At 41.6% G+C, this 23,059-nt stretch overlaps 1 protein-coding gene across 1 annotated transcript in view; it reads right to left on the reverse strand.

Moving 5' to 3' along the window:
- Window positions 1-23,059, reverse strand: part of LOC126191219 (cilia- and flagella-associated protein 91-like) — a 356,082-nt gene that overhangs the window by 250,757 nt on the left and 82,266 nt on the right. Inside the window, exon 6 of the mRNA XM_049932021.1 lies at window positions 11,627-11,793. Coding sequence (XP_049787978.1) covers window positions 11,627-11,793 — 167 coding nt within the window. The remainder of the gene's footprint in view (window positions 1-11,626; window positions 11,794-23,059) is intronic.

The following is a 23,059-nucleotide window of genomic DNA, read 5'->3' on the forward strand; positions in this document are numbered from 1 at the left end:
AAGCCAAAGTCCAGACATATACCAATCAAGATAAACAGAATAAAAGAAACTTCATTAAATATGGGTCAAGCTAAGGGCAGTATCAACTTACTTCATCAAAATATCAGGGGAATAAAAAATAAACTAGATGAGCTTTTAGCGTGTTTAGATGATCTCAAAAATAAGAGTGAGACTGATATACTCTGTCTGTCTGAACACCATGTAACTGTGGGCATGGATAGTGTCAGTATAAGTGGATATAATTTAGCATCTTACACTTGTAGATGTAGGATGGATAAAGGAGGGGTTGCCATTTTCATAAAACAAGGGTATAAATGCAAAACTGTAGAAGTAAGCAAATTTTGTGTTGATGAGCACTTTGAGGTTTGTGCATGTGAACTTCAGCTAGATAATGTAGTATTGATATTAGCAACAGTGTACATGTCCCCATTAGGAGACTGGGAGGTATTCATCAAAACGCTTGACTCCCTATTATGCTGTCTGTCAGACAAAAAGAAGTTATTAACCTGTAGTGCTTTCAGTGCAAACTTTCTAAATAATTCTGAGAGGAAAAGTGAACTAGAAGTGTTATTAACAACATATAACTTAGAATCAGTGATCAATTTCTCTACACGTATAGCTCAAGACAGTAGCACGCTAATAGATAATATATTTGTACAGAAAGAGGATGTAAAACAAACACATGCTTTCCATGTGGTAAATGAATTCTCAGACCATGATACACAACTGATTAACTTACAAAACCTAACAGGGTGTACAGTTCAGAAATCATTAAGTAAAAGTGTGAGGTCGTTCAGCCCGGTATCTATAGAGCACTTCAGAGAAAGCTTAAGAAATGTTAATTTGGGAGATGTATATAATGAGCCAAATGCTAATGATAAATGCAACCTATTTCTTGATAAATTTATATCACTTTTTGAACATTGTTTCCCAAAGAAAATTACTAAATGTAACACCACACACTTTTCATAGAAACCTTGGATTACTACAGGTATTAAAGTGTCTTCAAAAAGAAAAGGAAAACTTTATGAGACAGCAAGAACAAGTAAAGATCCAGAAGTAGTTTTACACTATAAAAATTATTGTAACATACTGAGAAAAGTTGTAAGGAAATCAAGAAATACGTATGTTAGAGAAGAAATTAACAACTCCGGCAATAAAATATAATCAGTGTGGAATGTTGTTAGAAGGGAGATAGGAAAAGTAACCACTGGGGTAGATAGTATTACTATTAAGGAGAACGAGACCATTGTTAAATCTTCAAATTTAACACATATATTTCGGACAACACAACAACACATATAAGTCACTGAGTAAGTTGACATGTGTACAAGTCGGCATTCGATTAAACACTAAGTCTCCGTCTAGCGGCCGCTGCTCGGCTGGCCGCTTAGGTAGCGCAGCAGCTGCATGGCTGGCAGACAGTGCCGCACGTAGAGGACGTACGTGATTGCGCGGCGGCACTTTGAATAATCAGCGAGTCACAACACTTTTCCCCCCTTTGAAATTTTTGCACTGGTCTTGATGGAGGTGTCCTGGAGATGGCTAACGTCCATAGGCGTTGTTTGACTCGCCGTAAAGTCTCGAGGAGGAGGCTTCCCGTATGGACGGAAGTGTCCCCGATGATAACGGGTCGAGATAACAGGAGACGTAGGGGTCGAATCTGCTGGGGCCTCATGCACCAATCTGCCCGTTGCGGCAAGTCCAGTTGATATGACAGGAGACATGGGCGATGTGTCGGCGTCCGTTGGAGGAGGAGACGAGTAGATGTACTCTGACAGAGGATGGTTCTCCGGTTCTTGCATGGGCACGTCTCCTGGTGGCACCCATTCTGGTGCTGGCATCGCGATGACGGTGAGAGGGCTGCGTTGTGAGTATTGAGAGATGCCAAGATCCCGAGCATCAGGTAGAGGCAAAGGTGGTGTGGCGGCATTCGGAACAGGCGTTGCTGGTACCCGAGGCCGAAGCTGGTCTGAATGACGCACTGCAACACCCGTGTCCGTCTGGAACCAGCCAAGTGAAGGCACCCGTGGCCGTGAGGTGGGAGGCCGCAGAAGATGAAGTAGCGTGCGGGGCTGTCAGCCATGTAAGGGCTTAGCCGGGCTGTGATCGCCCATGGGGGTGAAACGGTAAGACGCCAGGAACTGGAGAAGCACATCATCAGCAGCAGAAGAAGTCAGAAGTTTCCGCATCTGAGCCTTAAATGTGCGGATCAGTCGTTCAGCCTCACCGTTGGATTGTGGATGGAACGGCGGGGCCGTGACATGCGTAACGCCGTGATGAGCACAAAAATCCACAAAATCGGAAGAGGCAAATTGCGGACCATTATCAGTAACAAGAGTAGAGGGGAGGCCTTCCAAAGAAAAAATGCGGGCGAGAGCACTGGTGGTTGCCGCGGTGGTAGGTGACGTGCAACGGACAATGAAAGGAAAGTTAGAATAGGCGTCAGTTACGAGGAGCCAATAAGTACCTAAAACGGGTCCCGCGAAGTCAGCATGAATGCGCTCCCAGGGCTTCTCAGGCGAAGGCCACGGTGACAAAGATGACTTCGGGGCAGCGGCCTGTGACACACAAGGGCCGCAGGCAGCGACCATGTGTGCGATTTCAGAGTCGATGCCAGGCCAGTACACATGACGGCGTGCCAGAGATTTCGTGCGAGACACACCCCAGTGCCCTTGGTGAAGGAGGCGCAAGACCGAAGCACGCAAAGACGCAGGTACCACAACATGCGGTGAAGCATTGTCAGTGGAGAGGAGGATAACACCATCCCTAGCAGTGAGGCGGTAGCGCGAAGTGTAGTAGTTCCGCAACGGATCAGAAGTCTTAGCGGACGGGCGATCTGGCCAACCCTTCTGAATACAGCGTAAAACCTGGGAGAGGGTAGGGTCAGAACCCGTAGCAGCCGCCAGCCTGTCCCCAGTGATGGGGAACCCGTCCACAACCCGCTGCTCGGCAACATCCAGGTGGAAACACAAAAGTTCGTCCCTATCGAATGCCTGATCAGGACCCATGGGAAGGCGAGACAAAGCATCAGCATTCGCATGTTGAGCCGTTGGCCGGAAATGAATCTCATAATTGAAACGGGACAAGTAAAGAGCCCAACGCTGGAGGCGGTGTGCAGCCTTGTTTGGAAGTGACGTTGATGGATGAAACAAGGAAACAAGCGGTTTGTGATCCATAACAAGATGAAATTTTGAGCCATAGAGAAAAACACCAAACTTATGAAGAGTATAAATGATGGCCAAAGCTTGTTTCTCAATTTGAGAATACTTCTGTTGGGCATCCGTGAGCGTTTTGGAGGCATAAGCGATGGGTTGTTCCGAACCGTCAGAAAAACGGTGCGCAAGGACTGCACCGACCACGTATTGAGAGGCGTCTGTGGCAAGAACAAGATGTTGGCCAGGTCGATAAGTAGCCAGGCACGGGGCCTGTTTCAGCATAGTCTTTAATTTCTGGAAAGCCGTGTCACATGACGCGAACCAGTGAAAAGGCACGTTTTTATGCAACAGGTGATGCAACGGCTGAGGCACCGACGCCGCAGACGGTAAAACTTGTGATAGTATGCTAGTTTCCCCAAGAAGGCCTGCAGTTCCTTAACAGATGTAGGGCGAGGAAGGGCATCGATTGCAGCGACAGTGTGTTGAAGCGGACGAATACCATCCCGAGAGAGTTGAAGCCCCAAGTACGTGATAGATGCCTGAAAAAATTGTGATTTCTGAAGATTACACTTAAGAGCAGCAGTCTGTAAGACATTAAAAAGTGCGTAGAGATTTTAAGATGTTCTTCAGTGGTGGAGCCAGTGACAACAACGTCGTCCATGTAATTGATACACCCAGGGACAGGGAGCAATAATTGTTCCAAGAATCGCTGAAAGAGAGCAGGGGCGCTAGCAACCCCGAATGGCAAGCGTTGGTATTGATAGAGGCCAAAAGGCATGTTAAGGACCAGAAACTGCCGGGAAGCAGCGTCGAGAGGAAGTTGATGATAAGCTTCTGACAGGTCAAATTTAGAAACATACTGTCCTCCAGCGAGTTTAGTGAACAGTTCTTCAGGACGGAGCATAGGGTAAGTGTCGATGAGACATTGAGCATTTACAGTGGCTTTGAAATCGCCACAGAGATGAATATCACCATTGGGCTTAGCAACTACAATGACAGGAGGGGACCACTCACTGGAAGTGACAGGAAGCAAGACCCCTGAAGCAGTGAGACGATCCAACTCCCGTTTTACCCGATCACGAAGGGCCACAGGAATGGGCCGAGCCCGACATACTTAGGCCGAGCAGTGGGTTTGAGCGTGATATGAGCTTCAAAGTCGTTTGCACGGCCTAACCCAGGAGAAAAAAGGGACGAAAATGTCGTCGACAAGGAATCCAGTTGAGCATAAGGAATAGCGTCAAAGACAATATTGACAGAGTCATCTATGGAGAACCCAAAAACACGAAAGGCATCGAAACCAAAAAGATTTTCTGCATTGCTCTGGTCGACCACAAATATGGTAACAGTGTGAACGACGGATTTGTAAGATACGTCAGCATTAAACTGTCCCAAGAGAGAAATCTTCTGTTTATTGTACGTCCGTAATTGCCGAGTGACAGGGGACAGGAGTAGAGAACCCAGCTGAAGATATGTCTGAGAATTAATTATAGTGGCAGCAGAACCGGTATCCACTTGCATGCGAACATCTCGACCAAGGATTTGGACAGTGAGGAATAACTTCCCTGAAAGGGATGAAGTGCAATTGACAGACAACACAGAATCAGAATCAGCAACATGTTCATGAGCATCATGTATGCGGTCGGATTTACAAACGGAAGACACATGACCTTTCTTTTAGCAATTGTGACACACAGCCCAACGTTGGGGACAATCCTCGTGTGAATGTTTCGTAAAACACCGCGGACATGAAGGAAGTTGCCGGGGATTCTGCTGCAGTTTCTTAGTGGGTGGTTTACGGCTAGGCCGAGGCTGCGCATGGGAGCATACTGCGGCCACGTCGGCCGGCGGGGACGCGCCGCACGCGTCGTCAACAGCACACAGAGGTTGTATTTCCCCGACGTCACCCCACGCTTCTATTTGCGCCCCAGCGGCGCGAGAAATTTCAAAAGACCGCGCAATGGAGAGAACTTCATCTAGAGTCAGACTCGCCAACTGAAGGGCACGTTGCCGAACTTCTTTGTCGGGCGCCGACCGGATAATAGCATCCCGTACCATGGAATCGGCATAGGATTCTTTGTGAATGTCAGTAACAAATTGACACTTTCGACTGAGGCCGTGAAGTTCAGCAGCCCAAGCGCGATAGGATTGATTCGGTTGTTTTTGACAACGATAAAAGGCAACACGAGAGGCTACCACATGCATTTGCTTTTGAAAATAGACAGACAGAAGTGAGCACATTTCAGCAAAGGACAAAGACGCAGGATCCTTCAAAGGAGCCCACTGCGACAACAACCGATACATTTGAGGTGAAATCCAGGAAAGGAACAGAGACTTACATGGTTGTTCGTCCGTGACATGAAATGCCAAGAAGTGCTGTCGAAGACGTTTTTCATAATCAGACCAGTCTTCCGCCATCTCGTCGTAAGGTGGAAAAGAAGGTACAGCCAACGACGAGAAACGCCCCGCATTTGATGCCGCGACGAAATCGCGAATCGCCACTGTTAGAAGCATTTGCTGTTCAAGGAGATTTTGCAAGAGTTGTTCGACAGTAGCCATGGAACCCTGTGAGTCAATGGTGAAAAGTAAAAATCCACTACCTCGTCGCCAATTGTTAAATCTTCAAATTTAACACATATATTTCGGACAACACAACAACACATATAAGTCACTGAGTAAGTTGACCTGTGTACAAGTCGGCATTCGATTAAACACTGAGTCTCCGTCTAGCGGCCGCTGTTCGGCTGGCCGCTTAGGTGGCACAGCTGCTGCATGGCTGGCAGACAGCGCCGCACGTAGAGGACATGCGTAATTGCGCGGCGGCACTTTGAATAATCGGCGAGTCACAACAACCATCCTAACCAACAGTACACAAGTAGCTAATGTATTTAACAACCATTTCCTAAGTGTAGGAGAAAAAATCGCTGAGAACAGTTCAAAGGAAAAAGCCAGGCAGTACAGGAGTGGCGGCATGGTTCTTTCCGTCACTTTAAGATGACGTACCTGCACCTACCTGTGAACACTGTCTCAGCGGATCATCAGTAGGGAAGCCAAGCGAAACCTACTGTACTTCGACATGAACCAGGCTGCAATTAAAGTCACTAATCTACGTTTCGGGAGAAAGTTTTCATACAAAATGAAAGGTTGGAAATTTTGTCCTTAATTAATATATTATGAAACTTAGGTGAACAAGTATCACTGCCAAGCCCGTGCTAATCTCAACACAGTCACTCACAGTCCCTTTCATTCACGTTAACAAGTTTACGGTGTTGCATTTGCCGAAAACGTAATAGCTACAAAAATTCGTATTGTTTTTGGTTGAGAATGCTCCCCAAATATTAAGTTGGCCCCAAATATTAAGTTTGGCGGTACCTAATGCAGTCACAGTTTTTAGCCACTGACCTGCTCAGTACGCCATGCGGAATTTATGTCTTTCCTCATCACAAAATTCCTAAATTTCTACACACCCATCCTAATAATTATGCCGTCACTTTACAACATTTTTTATGTATGAAACACTGCTAGATCCAGCAACTACTACTACACACGTCCGAACTGTTTCATGGCTAGACTCTGTCTCCCCCCTAGAATACTGTAAGTCTTCTCTACCAGCAGAGAAAGGCGTGTGAAGAATACTGCTTTACCATTGGTCAGGTTACTCAACAGCCAATAGCAAAACAACATTCTCCCGCGTCAGTCCGTACTTTTCATCAATAACCAATCGCAAAATAGTAAACCGAACGACTGCACTTTTTACCAATGTAATTATCTAATATGCTGAAGTTTTGTTTATGCATAAAGTTATTTACTGTTGTTATTTATACATGAATTAACTTTCCCTTTACCATAAAAATACTTTACAAATCTATTCTACGAAAATCCCCTTTGTCCACATCCAAACTTCTTTGAAATGTTCCCACACTAAATCCCACTACATAACTCGTTGAACAATTATCTTCATATTAACCTTAAACCACACTCACGCATCATTCATACTGCAAAAACACATTTATAACATTTTACATACACAAAAAGACATAATAACACTTTATGAAAATACTAGAACAGTTTATGAAAACATTCTATTACTTTAGTGCACTCTAGTGGGTACAATCGAAACTAAATCAGTCCCCTATCCAATATTGTCTTGTATCGGCTGATACATAAACTACGTGCACATCCAGTCTCGCGTCACCATCTGTCACTATCCAGCTCTGAGACACATCTCCCACTTAACCGCCTCTAAGGCAGCATCGGTATATGGCGTTACGCCTCACATGGAACAGTCTGTTTTGAAAAGATTTAGTCAGATTAAGGCTCACCTAACAACCTGCTGTGAAATAGTAAAATTATTAAATATTTGAAAAATAAATGTTCTGTTGGAGTAGATGACATTTCTAATAAGATATTAAAACCATGTGGAGAAATTACAGCTGATGCTTTGAGTCACATATGTAATGCATCATTAACTCAAGGTATTTTCCCTGACAGGTTAAAATATGCCATTGTCAGGCTGCTCTAGAAAAAGGGGGACACCACAGATGTCAATAATTACCCGCCAGTATCCTTGCTTACATCATTTTCAAAAATCTTTGAGAAAGTAATGAACTCAAGAGTGGTTAGCCATCTCAACAGTAATGGGATACTTAGTAAATCACAGTTCGGATTTCAAATATGCTGTTCCACCAAGACAGCAAAATACAATTTCACTGTCCACATAATTGAGTCTTTAAATAGTAAAATGTCACCAGTAGGAATTTTCTGTGACTTGTTCAAAGCATTTGATTGTGTGAACCATGGCATTATATTACCGAAATTACAGTTCTACGGTATAAATGGAATAGTATATGAGTGGTTTAAGTCGTACCTACAGAACTTAAATAAGTTTGCCACGTCATCTAACTGGGGTGAAATTACATTAGGTGTTCCACATGGGTCCCCTTCTGTTCTTGACATATGTGAATGGCCTCCCTTCCTATATGAAACAGGAAGTTGAACTGACACTGTTTGCTGACAATACAAGCATCGTTATTAATCTGGTAAAAGAAACTCCAATTGAAATTGATACCAATAAGGTCTTTGGAAAAGTCATTAATTTGTTTTCTGCAAATGGGCTTGCTCTAAACTTTGAAAAAACATAGTATATCCAATTTTCTGCTGCAAAAAGTACATTTCCTTCAATAAATATAACACATCAACGGAAGTCAGTAGACAGGGTAGAGCATATTAAATTTTTGGGTGTACACATAGATGAGAATCTTAATTTGAAAATTCATATTTTGGATCTTCTAAAGTGACTAGCTTCAGCAACTTTTGCAACCAGAATAATAGCCAATTTTTAGGATATAGAAATTAGTAAGCTAACATACTTTGCATACTTTCACTCTCTGATGTCGTATGGAATAATATTTTGGGGTAACTCAACATTTAGACAAAAAGTATTCACTGCTCAAAAGAAAGTGGTTAGAATAATGTGTGGGGTTCATAGTCACACATCTTGTAGGCATATTTTTAAAAGATTGGGAATTCTTACAACAGCCTCACAGTACATTTGCTCACTAATGAAATTTGTTCGCAACAACATGGACAAGTTTAAAATCAACAGGGACATTCATGATTATAATATCAGAAAAATGAAAGACTTACACTATCCTTTACTCAACCTATCTTTGGCACAGAAAGGGGTAAAAAATGCTGCTATAAAAATTTTTGACAAATTACCATATGGAATAAAATGTCTGACTGACAGCAGTAATAGCTTCAAAAATAAATTGAAATCATATCTCCTTGACAACTCCTTCTATACCATAGATGAGTTCTTGAATAGGAATAAATAAATCTATAAATACAGTATATACATTTTGTGCCATTTAAAGAAATGGGGTAAATAATAGAAATATTAATCCTTAACCCTGTATTGTAATATATTGTCTGCTTGTGTCTTGTATGTGTGGATGGATATGTGTGTGTGTGCGAGTGTATACCTGTCCTTTTTTCCCCCTAAGGTAAGTCTTTCCGCTCCCGGGATTGGAATGACTCCTTACCCTCTCCCTTAAAACCCATATCCTTTTGTCTTTCCTTCTCCTTCCCTCTTTCCTGACGAGGCAACCGTTGGTTGCGAAAGCTAGATTTTGTGTGTATGTTTGTGTTTGTTTGTGTGTCTATCGACCTGCCAGCGCTTTTGTTTGGTAAGTCTCATCATCTTTCTTTTTAAATATATTTAAAAATCTTGTTTCATATGTGCATTTCTTGTGCACTTGACATGTTCCACATCATAACGGCTATCATACCATGCAATTGATCAACGGAACATGCAACCAACTAACTAACTCTAAGTAAACACCATTCATATTCAAGCAGTTACCTAATCTCATAATGAGAAGATAAATTCCCTCTGCATAGAATTCTTTCACTTGAGGTTATAGCCAATTCATGACATCATGCTGAAGATGAAATCATTTGGAGACATCACTTTCTGTATCCATGAAAAGGAAAAATCACTTACAGCTGAGCCTGAGCTGTAGCATAGAATTTCAAAAACAGCCTCTCCAAACTCTTGCAATGATTCTTGTATTTTTTTGGCAGTGTGTGACTGGTCATTGTACAAAAATACATCACTGGCAGTCAAGGGAGCACACTGGTTGTTTTCAATAGTACTGCTTAGTTTCCTTAGTGTCTCACAGTGGCCTCAAAACTGACTGCTCTCCCTCATTCCACAAAATCCATAAACAAGATTCCTTTAGTGTCCCAAAAAATTGTAACCATCCCTCTACATCAGCACATAAACCCATGTCTCATCCCTAGTCCCAATTCTGTTCAGCAGACTTTCTGCTTCCATTGTGATGAAAACAAAAATCTGGAAAAGCAGTCATCCATCGAGTTTAGTTGTTTTCAGAAAAGAGTTTTGGACCGTAAAAACCACAGAACTTATGACACCCTAATTATTTATTAACAATGTCATGAAATACATCTGCAGAAAGTTGTCCAGCAGTCAGCATATTGTAAAATGCCACTTTTCACTCATTTTTTCAGGATTTTCTGTACCAGTTCATTTCTGACTGCAAAAGGATGGAACTTTGAACTTGTCACATTTGTTCTAAATGCACAATAAATTCCATAGTGGATCTCAATAGCTTTTGGATTTTTTGGCAGCAAAAACAGTATTACAAAACTAATTTAACATTTAGTGGCATTTTTAATTAGAACACTCTCGGTGAATAGAAGCAATATGGTGTTTTTGATGTCTCTGCTATAAGCACACCTACCTACTGTGTGAGTCTGTGTAGTGGCTGTTCAGTTCTCCCCACTACTTACCGAGCAACATCAAAATGGATGGTTACTTTCTTAACAGACCTCCTATATGATCAATAAAAGGTACCAAACAGCATCATAACTGTAAGAACCAGATATGTGTACTAGAATATCACTTTTTAAACTGTTCTAGAAGAGGCCAAATGCAATCCAGCTGCAGGAGATTTTGTACTAGTAAAACCTGCTCAAAGGACAGGCAAAACAATAACACTGTTGAGGAACCATGACTCCAGACACTTCTACATACACCTTAAAGTCCAGATCTGGTCTTAAATATGATTTATTTCTCACCATAGAAATGAACGATATCAATAGTAATTATTTTTTCTACAGCAAAGTGGTTATTTTTGTCTTCACACTGTTCTAAAATAATTTTCTCACAGAAGTGTATTAGGATTCTATATTAAATAGTTTGAGGCGTCTTGGTGCACACAACTTGAAGGACTTACTTTTTCAGGAAATATGAAGACCATTCCCAGTTCCTTTTGTGCCAACTCAATACTACAAAAAAACATACAAGACATGAAAGTGACATATAAGGGAAACTTTTGATGTTAGCTTTCATGTGCCATTCAAGAAAACTTTACGAGCGGTTCTGCATCCCAATAAGAGTGGATACATTAGGGTATATTTTTATAAAAATACTCTCCACATTTCTCACTCAAAACTCGATGTTTGTTCACCCCACTGTAAAAAAATGTTCAGTCTGACTTTGGTGTGCACCAAGTGCATGTCTTCATCCAGAGCTTGGAGACAAATATGCCTTCCTAACAATATTGTGTACTTTCCTCATTCTACTCACTATTCAGTTGCTTCCAACTATACTGTTAGTTCAAGTTGAAATTCTCACATTTTATATTTGGTGTATATTTAAGTTGATCTCATTTTTCAATTTCATTAACAGTAAAATTCATGGTGCATTTCTAGCTATCCATTGCAGTTTAAAATTTTGTACAGAAATTCAGACTTGTCCTTGACCTTTAAAGCATTGACTACCAGAAACTAACACGAAAATTTCAGAACCAGCACACACTACTTGACTTACTGCTGTTTCAGTTGCAGGTGGATATATCTGCAGTTTCTTGCCAGACTTCGCACATTTTCAACTTCTCAATTCAAACATTTTTAACTTATCCAAATATGGCCATAATGATACATACCTTCTCCCTGAAGGACCATTCATCTCGTTCAATAGCTTCTAGAATATCCTTTCTTTTTTGAATATTTTCAGGATTGTCCATTGGAGGTAGTACTTTTTCCCATGCTCTTTTGATGCGTAATCGTTCAATAATTTCTACTTCATGCATTCCTGCAGGGAGTCCATTTTCTGAAAATCAACAATTGTTATAGCATGAAAATATCAGAAATTTTAGACTGTGGAAGTATGAAGCCCAATGGTGGCAATCTGACTGCTACGTAATCAGTTTTAAGAAACTATCATCGTCATGTTTCCAATAAATATACCTACATATGCCACATAATAATATGTTTTCAGACATTTAACTAAGCATGAATCCATTATAATGCCTGACAGTACACAGCTAACAAGCAAAGTTGTGGCGCTATTTATACTGTGGCCAAGCGCCTATAACATTTTCCAAGTATCATCAAGAATGAATTTAACTGATAAAAATTCAAATGAGAGAGGTAAGGCAGACTTTAAATGCCCCATCAGCAGGTACAGCATTAGAAGTATTATTCTCAGGCATTATTTATAGGAAAGAATTATTCAAGGAATTAATAAATGAATACATACAAATTGAATGAACAGAACAATAGAAACTTTAATATTTCTTCAAATACAGTAATAGTGTAGCACTTCTTAACTTGATCAATTGTATAATAATAATAATAATAATAATAATAATGTAAAAAGCAACAAAACTGGTAAAATGAGACATGCAGAAACTGCAAGATATCAGTTATATGTTATTTCCTGCCATCTTCCAGGACTGAGCTATGTAGTTCACTGCAGTAATTCATGTTCGTCGTTCTCTTTCTCTTCAGTTTATCATTTCTCAGATCTACGACATTTTGAATATAATATATCCACAATATTTAGCTGTGTTTGCAATGGAGGAAAATTTACAGAAGAGGGTGATTTACTGTTTCAAAGGAATGCAAGCTGAAGTCCTGGAACATGAGCTACTTGAACAAGCTAACTCTTTTATTAATTTAGATGGCTTAATCACTACAGACAGGCCAGCCAAAAAAGGAGAGGAATTATACATAGCCAAAAACAAAAATAAGAAACTCTTAAACCTGTAAAGGTGACAGGCTAGAAATCAGGATAAAATGTTTGAAATAATGTTTATGGAGTTTGGTATTTTGGACTCACAGGGAAGAGGGGGAGGAAAAAAGACAAGATTTTTTATGTGCCCTTACAAGCTCATCTTACTTCAAATGGACTAAAAAGGTCACAAATTATGACATTCTTAGAAGATTGAGTGAGAAGAACTGCTTTGCAAAAGCAGCTGTAGAAAGAAGACTTCAGATTAATTGCCTTGTAATGAGCCATTAAAAGTCTTCTACATGGGCAAGGAGAAAAATTCTGTCTGGTAGCACAAGACCTTATTTTCAAGTGGTAAAAGCAGATTTGTCTCATATTTTTTCTAGTGCTTTGATCAAACCTTGTAGCATGATACTGGGAAGTCTGGTAAATATCGATCTGCAGCTGCCATGATCTCTTTATCATACTCAAAATGTTTTCCAGCCATGCATTTCATTAACTGTGTTAACAGATGGAAGTCACAGATTGCTGCAGCTGATAAATAAGTGAGCATTCCATTAATTCATATTCCAAATCTCCCAGTATTCCTGCTACCAAAGTATCTCCTTTGTTGTCAGGTACCTTGTACTGAAGAAAGAATTTCTGCTTCTTTTCTTTAAGCAGTTTCTACACATTTTTCCATCCAGTTGATTCTAATACTTACTTAGTGTTTGCAATACAGTGTTATTCCATATACGCTATCTGATCAAAAGTATCTGGACATCTATAAGTGTGGAAATTAACAGGGGGTGTATCCAGTCTTCACTTTCATGATGGCTTGAACTCCACAGGAGACACTTTCAGTGAGGTGTCTGAATGTCTTTCTCAAGAGCTGAAACCAGAGAAGATAGTGATGTTTAATACTGCGCTCTGGAGTGAAGTTGTCATTCTAACTCCCCCCAAAGGTTTTCCTTTGAGTTCAGGACAGGACCGACCAGCTCAGGACAGGACCGACCAGCCACTCCACTTCAGAATTTTGTTGATCACAAACCATTGCCTCACAGATGCTGCTTTATGACAGGGTACATTGCCAGTCCAATACAAACAATCATCACATCAGAGCTGTTCCTTTAGTGTATGCAGTACACAACGCTACAAAATCTCCCCATATCCCTCCACATTTAGTGTTTTCTGAAGCGCAATAAGGGGACAACAAACTGTCCACAAAAAAAAGACCCCCATACTGTGACACACCTCCTCCATACTTCACTGTTGCCATTACATGTGATGGCAGGTAACATTCACCAGGCAATGGCAAACACAAACCCTTCCATCAGATTGCCACAGGGTATAGTTCGTTTCACTACTCCAAATTACTTGTTTCCAGTCATCCACTGTCCAGCAGCATTGCTCTTTACACCATCTCAAGTGCTGTTTAGCATTTACAACAGAGATACATCACTTATGGTAGCTGCTCAAACATTGTTCCCCATACTTTTTACCTCCCTATGAAGACTTATGGCTAGCTAACTGCTGGTAGCACTTTGAAGCTCAGGAATGATTGGTTCTGCTGATTTCATGTGTTTTTTCACTATCACAGTCCACAATATTCAACAATCCCTATTCATCAATACATGAGCTCTGCTTGCTCTTGATTTAGCTGTGGTTATTCATTCACATTACCACTTCACAATCATGTCACCAACAGTAAACTTGGGAAGGTTTAGAAGTGTTGAAATGTCCCTAAAGGATTTGCTACTCAGTTGACATGCAATGACTAGTCCACATTTGAAGTCACTGAGCTCTCTCAATTGACCCATTCTGCTGTTAATGTTTCTCTACTGACGTCACAATACTCCCCATCTTTTTTTATACGGGCAAGTCCACCTCTCATGACATCTAGTGGTAAATTCTGCATTACATACGGGCATCCAAATACTTCTGAACAGATAGTGTTGCACAAGCACATATGATAATGATTTTACCTACTACATTTTGTAAACGTTTTGAAAATTTACTCATATATGTCTTTTGGTGTGCTGATTACAAGTTTCCTTATCACCAGCTCAAATTTTCACTGGAAATATTTCAATAATGGATGCTCACTTCTCCAGTTATCAGAACACCTCACAACCAGTGTCCAGATAGCTTAGAGCTGACTTCATGTTGACCAATGCATGTTCTGTTGGCTGGAAGAGTGGATATGGTGCCTCACATTACAGGAGAGGCTCCATTATGGTAATGTGGCTTCATGTGGAATCTGCCTGCCTTGTGTCTTTCAGTCTGTCTGCTTTGTCTCTTGTCAGTCTAGCAGCCTCTACTGCCCCTTGCCCCCCTTTCCTCTCCTCAGCTGCTCTCTTCCACTCCCCCCCCCCCCCCTTCCTCCTATGTACCTAACACAAAACCCCACAAGCAGATATGTCCAATAGTTCAATCACATGTTACTGAGTTCAGGGATACTATAAAACAGTAGCTGCACCCATACTTGTCTCAAGTCATTTGAAAAGTTATAGCCTGTGTGTCCTCCATTATTGTGTTCAGTTTAGGGCAACTTCTCTGTCTTTGATTTTAATTTTGGGGAGATTATAGAATTCCAGGTGGCCTCTTTGACCAAACAGTGCAGCCCTGCTTTGCTGTCAAGAACACCATCCTTGACTGGCAGAACATAACCATGTCATCATCCTTCAGTATTGCAGACTACACATCTTTACATTCACATATGAACATGAGGTGCTGTATCTTGTCTCTTCTGATGAGTATTATCTTGTTAGTCTTGCCATTCCACATACAGCTTTCCTCCTAAGAGTTATATATGAGCAACTGACTGATTTATTATATGTGACACACTATGTGCTGCTCGTAGTGGAAGTTAACTTAACATTCTTTCAAGAAGAGGAATTTCAAATGCAGCAAGTAGCCAGACAGCTGTTGGACTGTGCACCAATTTTGAAATGATATGGTAATGCAGAGATGCTATTTCCACACAGAATAAAGCACAATTAATTGGAAACATCCTAAGAACAGTTATGCAGTGTTACTGACACTATCCACTATATATGATTAAAAAGAGCTTGGTTTAATGCCAATGGGGTAGTACCAAAGAAACTGTTCAGAATACCTGACCATCATGATGCCAAATGCTGGAATGTTGCTATTCATCAAGATATATCACTTACTGAAGACAGCCAAAGCACTCTTCCTCAACATAATGTGTGATAAGCTCACTGAGAAGATAATCTGCTTGCCAATATCCAGCACATTAAGGATACATGAATACCCTCCACACAACAATTTAGTTGGGGTTACAGCATAAACTCAGCCCTAATTTAATGTCTGCTAAAATGTTCTGCATTCACTAACCAACATCACCAGCCAGATTACAGCTCTGCTACAAATACTTTATCACTTTAAAGAATCATTCTTACCTCATTATTATGCTGCTGCTAAAATGCTACTATCTTGACATAACAACAATCTCCTGATGAAGATATGTCTACCTTTATCAGGTTTTAACTGTGACCTTGGAAGTAACTGACTGCACACTTTTCCTGTAGCCTGGGGCATCTTAAATAAGCAGATTACTTGGAAAACTCATGAATTTCTGATTGTCAGTAAGGATCATCAGTCACATACAACAGTGTCACTAGCCAACTTGCACAGCTGTACCTAGGCCTAAAACTACATTTGTTCTTGTGGTGTCACCGCCAGACACCACACTTGCTAGGTGGTAGCTTTAAATCGGCCGCGGTCCATTAGTACATGTCGGACCCGCGTGTCGCCACTGTCAGTAATTGCAGACCTAGCGCAACCACATGGCAGGTCTAGAAAGACGTACTAGCACTCGCCCCAGTTGTACGACGACTTTGCTAGCGACTACACTGACGTAGCCTTTCTCTCATTTGCCGAGAGACAGTTAGAATAGCCTTCAGCTAAGTCCATGACTACGACCTAGCAAGGCGCCATTAACCATATCTGGAGAGAATCTCATTTGTAGAGTCACGAGCGATGTACCACAAGGATGAATTAAAGTTAAGTATTAAAGAAGCTACGTACTTTTCTTTAGTGCATTCATAACTTATCCTGTTCCAGACTTCACACCCGTCTGCGTTAGATAGCGTGCATTTCAGCCTCCTCTATCTACAAGGTGTTGGCACATTTGCCAACACATCAGTTCTGATGTTGTCTTTTGAAACAGAACCCATGATTGTGAAATTGCCCTTTTATTAACCCTGTGTTTAAGCACAGTCTGCAACAGTTGGTTGTTCATTGTCCCTACATCACCGACTGTGACCAAGGCTTACTATGGTGCTGCATACATTACTTATTCATATCGTACCATGTTAACTGGCAGTGGTTTATACTGTTCAAGATAATTCATCATGACAACATGTCATCGTTGCCAGACTTTACTGACACCCATTTGCTACAGTCAACAGATCAGCTAGTGGCTGTGAAAGCAGACAAATCATCTTAGACTGCACTCTTTCCACATTACTTACTGGTACCAGCAAAAGATTACACTCACTGTAACATTTCCACTTTCTGTTTTCTCACTCATTATCTTGCTTCCATTAGGAGCAGCCATGGCACTCCTGTACAAGCAAGGATGTTGTAAATTGCTTTGAAATCTTCCATGGGCAGTTCTTCCTGAGCCTCACCTGCCCAGTAACTATCACTGATAGAGGTCACATGGATTCTGAACATGCAGCCTCAAACTTAGCATGTAAGATATTACTTGGTAGCTGCTACCTATCTCATTTCACATTGCTTTTGCTATGGTATCAATTCATCTAAACACTTCACTTGAAGGTGGTAAGCAGAAGAGACATGTGATAGCCATTTTCCTCAGTTATACTATAAAGAGAAAGCAATCCAGGAATTCTAGAGTTCACGCTATGCAAAAGTAATTGTAAGTAACAGTACCAGTTTCAATGTGCAATTTCAGAAATAGTGCTATAGTTGTTTTCACAGTTTTTTAAATAAATATGTAAGGCACGTGCATTTTGTAAAATACTGACCAACAATGATACCCTGATAATGGGTTGGTACATATGAAACATTGATAACCTTAGAACTTGTGATTCATATCTTGTCAGGAGGCAGCAATGTTAAGTCTATACAGTTCATTTAGCTCTTTGGTGTAAGGCCTCTATAATTAGTTTCATTTTTTCCATTAATTGATTAATTAAGATTTCATAGTAATGGGCAGTGGTAAAGTCACTGGTATGTTTACTCTCTCTCATGAAACTTTTACTATTTTATGGGTGCCTGTAGTTTGAACAACTTTTAATTTCTTTATCAAATGTTGCTTGCATGAGACACAAAGGTTTCAAGAAACTTATGTACTTTTCACAAGTTACACATGGTTAGAAGTGTTTTGGTGTATGTACACAAGGTGTATTACTTTGATTAATACTATGTTTTTAGCATAAGTTACCACACATAACTAGTGTTCACAGCTTAAAGGTACCTTTTGTGATGATTGCATTTGTAGATTGTAAGAAAAGGGAATATGTTAATAATAAAAGTTGTAGATCTTCATTTTAACAGGATTTAACTGTCTGAGGCTATTGGGTAGATCTCCCCAAATCTCTAAGAGAAACTTTAACCTGGTGTTAAAAAACAAAAAACAAAAATACTGTTCACAAGCTTTATAGAATTGTGCCTAAACAATTCTGTAACTTGTCTCCTTACCATCTGAATGCCCTAATATTGTATAGTAGTTCCCGAATGTTCTGGGCCAGTTCTGGGCCAATATCCATTGTACAAGTGTTACAGATGATGGCTTTACCTGTCCCTCATGCTGTCTGAATGCTGAGGGTGGGCTGCCCTCACCATATGGCTGTCTCCCTTCAGAACACTGTGGCTTTGGGATGTCAACCTCCTATGGCGTTGCCACCAAATCAATGGTGAGGTCAGTGATAATGGGGCATTTTTCTTACAAAAAAAAAATTTAGCCTTCACTGTAAGCCCACTTGGCACTCTTGTCCCCAGCTACCAATGTATCCTATTTGGGAAATCTGTCTTCTACTGCTGCTCCATTCCTGCATTAACATCTTCCAAGGTAGGGGAAGGAATGTGCAGGACACTGCCGGTCTACGGAATGATTGGACTTTTTATTGTTAATTTAAAATTTTTCCTACTTAAATATTCACTTCTAGTATGCCTGTATTAACTGTTGTAGCCTGCGTACAAGACAGAAGCATCAGCTCATTGTAAAGATTTTTTGTACCGGTAAAGAACTTCGAAAGGCAAACTTCTCCCGCACAGTGTCTGAGTAATCATCATCAGAAAGTGCAAAAATTTGTGACAATGTTCCACAGTTGAAGCTCAGTTCTTTTCCATATAAAAACTGGACTGAAGTATCATATAAAAATACAAGTTTGAAAACAAAAAAGGAATTGGGTGTGGCAATTGATACTTAAAAAATAAATTCCCTGTAAGTGAAGAGACTGAACCAACAGTTGAAATGAACTTGTAAACCAACCATGTGGACATAATCATGAAACAAGGTCTAAATCGAGCATTAGTAAAAACAATGGTGGTGAGAAATTGTGCCTACCAGTTGCATAGAAGTGGATATAATGTTAAAGACACTATCAACAAAAATCTACAACAGCACAACTATGAATGTAATGTATTATTTTTAATGGACAGCCTCACAAAAACGTGACAAAACTTCTCAAACAACACAATAAATGCTAAGCAATAGGTATCGTCAAGCCTGGGTAACAACAAAAAATATTATAAATGTTAATTTACATGACAAAAAGGTAGCAAAAAATGAGCATGTGGTGACTATAGCGGCAAAAAGCAAGGCAAATAACTACTAACAGAACTAAAGAAATTCTTAGAATTTAATAATCAATTAAATACACTCCTGGAAATGGAAAAAAAGAACACATTGACACCGGTGTGTCAGACCCACCGTACTTGCTCCAGACACTGCGAGAGGGCTGTACAAGCAATGATCACACGCACGGCACAGTGGACACACCAGGAACCACGGTGTTGGCCGTCGAATGGCGCTATCTGCGCAGCATTTGTGCACTGCCGCCATCAGTGTCAGCCAGTTTGCCGTGGCAAACGGAGCTCCATCGCAGTCTTTAACACTGGTAGCATGCCGCAACAGCGTGGACGTGAACCGTATGTGCAGTTGACGGACTTTGAGCGAGGGCGTATAGTGGGCATGCGGGAGGCCGGGTGGACGTACCGCCGAATTGCTCAACACGTGGGGCGTGAGGTCTCCACAGTACATCGATGTTCTCGCCAGTGGTCGGCGGAAGGTGCACGTGCCCGTCGACCTGGGACCGGACCGCAGCGACGCACGGATGCACGCCAAGACCGTAGGATCCTACGCAGTGCCGTAGGGGACCGCACCGCCACTTCCCAGCATATTAGGGACACTGTTGCTCCTGGGGTATCGGCGAGGACCATTCGCAACCGTCTCCATGAAGCTGGGCTACGGTCCCGCACACTGTTAGGCCGTCTTCCGCTCACGCCCCAACATCGTGCAGCCCGCCTCCAGTGGTGTCGCGACAGGCGTGAATGGAGGGACGAATGGAGACGTGTCGTCTTCAGCGATGAGAGTCGCTTCTGCCTTGGTGCCAATGATGGTCGTATGCGTGTTTGGCGCCGTGCAGGTGAGCGCCACAATCAGGACTGCATACGACCGAGGCACACAGGGCCAACACCCAGCATCATGGTGTGGGGAGCGATCTCCTACACTGGCCGTACACCACTGGTGATCGTCGAGGGGACACTGAATAGTGCACGGTACATCCAAACCATCATCGAACCCATCGTTCTACCATTCCTAGACCGGCAAGGGAACTTGCTGTTCCAACAGGACAATGCACATCTGCATGTATCCCGTGCCACCCAACGTGCTCTAGAAGGTGTAAGTCAACTACCCTGGCCAGCAAGATCTCCGGATCTGTCCCCCATTGAGCATGTTTGGGACTGGATGAAGCGTCGTCTCACGCGGTCTGCACGTCCAGCACGAACGCTGGTCCAACTGAGGTGCCAGGTGGAAATGGCATGGCAAGCCGTTCCACAAGACTACATCCAGCATCTCTACGATCGTCTCCATGGGAGAATAGCCGCCTGCATTGCTGCGAAAGGTGGATATACACTGTACTAGTGCTGACATTGTGCATGCTCTGTTGCCTGTGTCTATGTGCCTGTGGTTCTGTCAGTGTGATCATGTGATGTATCTGACCCCAGGAATGTGTCAATAAAGTTTCCCCTTCCTGGGACAATGAATTCACGGTGTTCTTATTTCAATTTCCAGGAGTGTACAATAGTCACAACTATACAATACAGATATTACTTCATGTATTACTCACATGTGAACTAAGAAATATGGAAAACTAACATTAAAATAAAAGAAAGGTGTTCTTTAGCTCTGAAGATAGGTCGTGAGTCATGCTTGGGAAGCTCAGATGGTAGAGCACTTGCCCGTGAAAGGCAAAGGTCCCGAGTTTGAGTCTCAGTCCAGCACACAATTTTAATCTGCCAGGAAGTTTCATATCAGTGCACACTCCACTGCAGAGTGAAAATCTCATTCTGGAAACATCCTCCAGACTGTGGCTAAGCCATGTCTCCGCAATATCCTTTCTTCCCAGAGTGCTAGTTCTGCAGGGATCGCAAAAGAGTTTCTGTGATGTTTGGAAGGGAGGAGATGAGGTACTGGCAGGATTGAAGCTGTGAGGACGTGTCGTGAGCTGTGCTTGGGTAGCTCAGATAGTAGATCCCGAGTTTGAGTCTCGATCCGGCACATAGTTTTAATTTGCCAGGAAGTTTCATATCAGCGCACACTCTACTGCAGAGTGAAAATCTCACTCTAGAAACATCCCCCAGGCTGTCGCTAAGCCATGTCTCTGCAATATCCTTTCTTCCAGGAGTTTTAATTCTGCATGGTTCACAGAAGAGCTTCTGTGAAGTTTGGAAGGTAGGAGACAAGGTACTGGCAGAACTGAAGCTGTGAGGACGGAGCGTGAGTTGTGGTTGGGTAGTTCAGATGGCAGAGCACTTGCCTGCGAAAGGCACAGGTCCCGAGTCCGAGTCTCAGTCCGGCACACAGTTTTAAACTGCCAGGATGTTTAAAAGTGTTCTTTGTTTGCAAAATGCAGTGTTCTAGATACAGACTAACTGGACAGATGCTAGCATGGCCGGCAAGGAATGCATCTTAACTATGAAGGAAAGTACTTTACATATAAAAATGTAAATGAAAGCAATGCACTCAGGGAGAAAGAGAACAGTGTAATTCATTTGTGTGTAGGCAACATCATTAGCACCAGAAGAGTAACAGCATTTTTTGTGTGGTGTCACACATTATACTCAATGAAAGGAATGAGACAGACCAGGAAAACATCACATAAATACAATCAGGAAACAGGTCAAGGTTTGCTCTGGGAAAGCTGTTAAAAGTCCTGGCTTCTATTGAGATCCTCAAAGACAAGGATCTACAAGACAATAATACAACCCATAGTCTTTATGGAGCAGAGACCTACACCATCACCCAAAAGATGGAAAGAAAACACCGGACATTTGAGAATGCCACTCTCAGATGGATTTTTGGGCCAGTGAAAGATGGAGATGAATGGAGGAAAAGAAAGAACTGTGAATTGCACGAGCTATACAAGTCTATGAACATCATGGCAGTGATCAAAGAAAGAAGACTGAAGTGGAATGGACAAGTAATATGTCGAGAAGGCCATATCATTAGGCAGGTAGTGGAAGAAGATATTAGAGGGAAAAGACCATGGAGAAGACCACAACTCTGAGAGAGGATATGAGTATTCTGGCTGTCTGAAGAAGAATACATGGACCGAGGACACTGGAGGATGCTGATTGGTGAGGCCAAAGACCGAGTGCAGTTTGTGTGGCCAACGCAGTAAGTAAGTAAGTACCTCACACATCATTTTTTATGGTGTGTCACACACGAGATAAGCAGTCCAAGCCATGTATTCAAAATAAGCCTAAAGTGCTCTAAACAGAACTAACAAATTGTGCACTGAGAAAAATTGCTCTTGTACCACACAACCTAATACAAAGGTGAATAAGTCTCAAGCTTTCTCTTCAAAATATAAGTGGTCTGAAGAATAAAATGGACCAATTGGTAATACATCTAGAAGGTGAAGAACAAGGAAATGAATTTGATATTCTATGTTTCTCTGAATATCATATTAAAAACAGAATTCACGTGTTACAGGTGGAATACTTTTGTTTAGCTGCTCATTATTTTAGGTCTTGTATAGAAAAAAGTGGAGTTGCAATTGTTAGAAATAATCTCTAGATTTAAGCAAATACTGTGCTGAACAACACTTTGTGGTGTGGGGCATTGACAAGGGGATGGCATGACCCTGGGACAATGGATTTA

Source organism: Schistocerca cancellata, chromosome 6 (genome assembly GCF_023864275.1).
Source record: "Schistocerca cancellata isolate TAMUIC-IGC-003103 chromosome 6, iqSchCanc2.1, whole genome shotgun sequence".
NCBI classification, from domain to species: domain Eukaryota; kingdom Metazoa; phylum Arthropoda; class Insecta; order Orthoptera; family Acrididae; genus Schistocerca; species Schistocerca cancellata.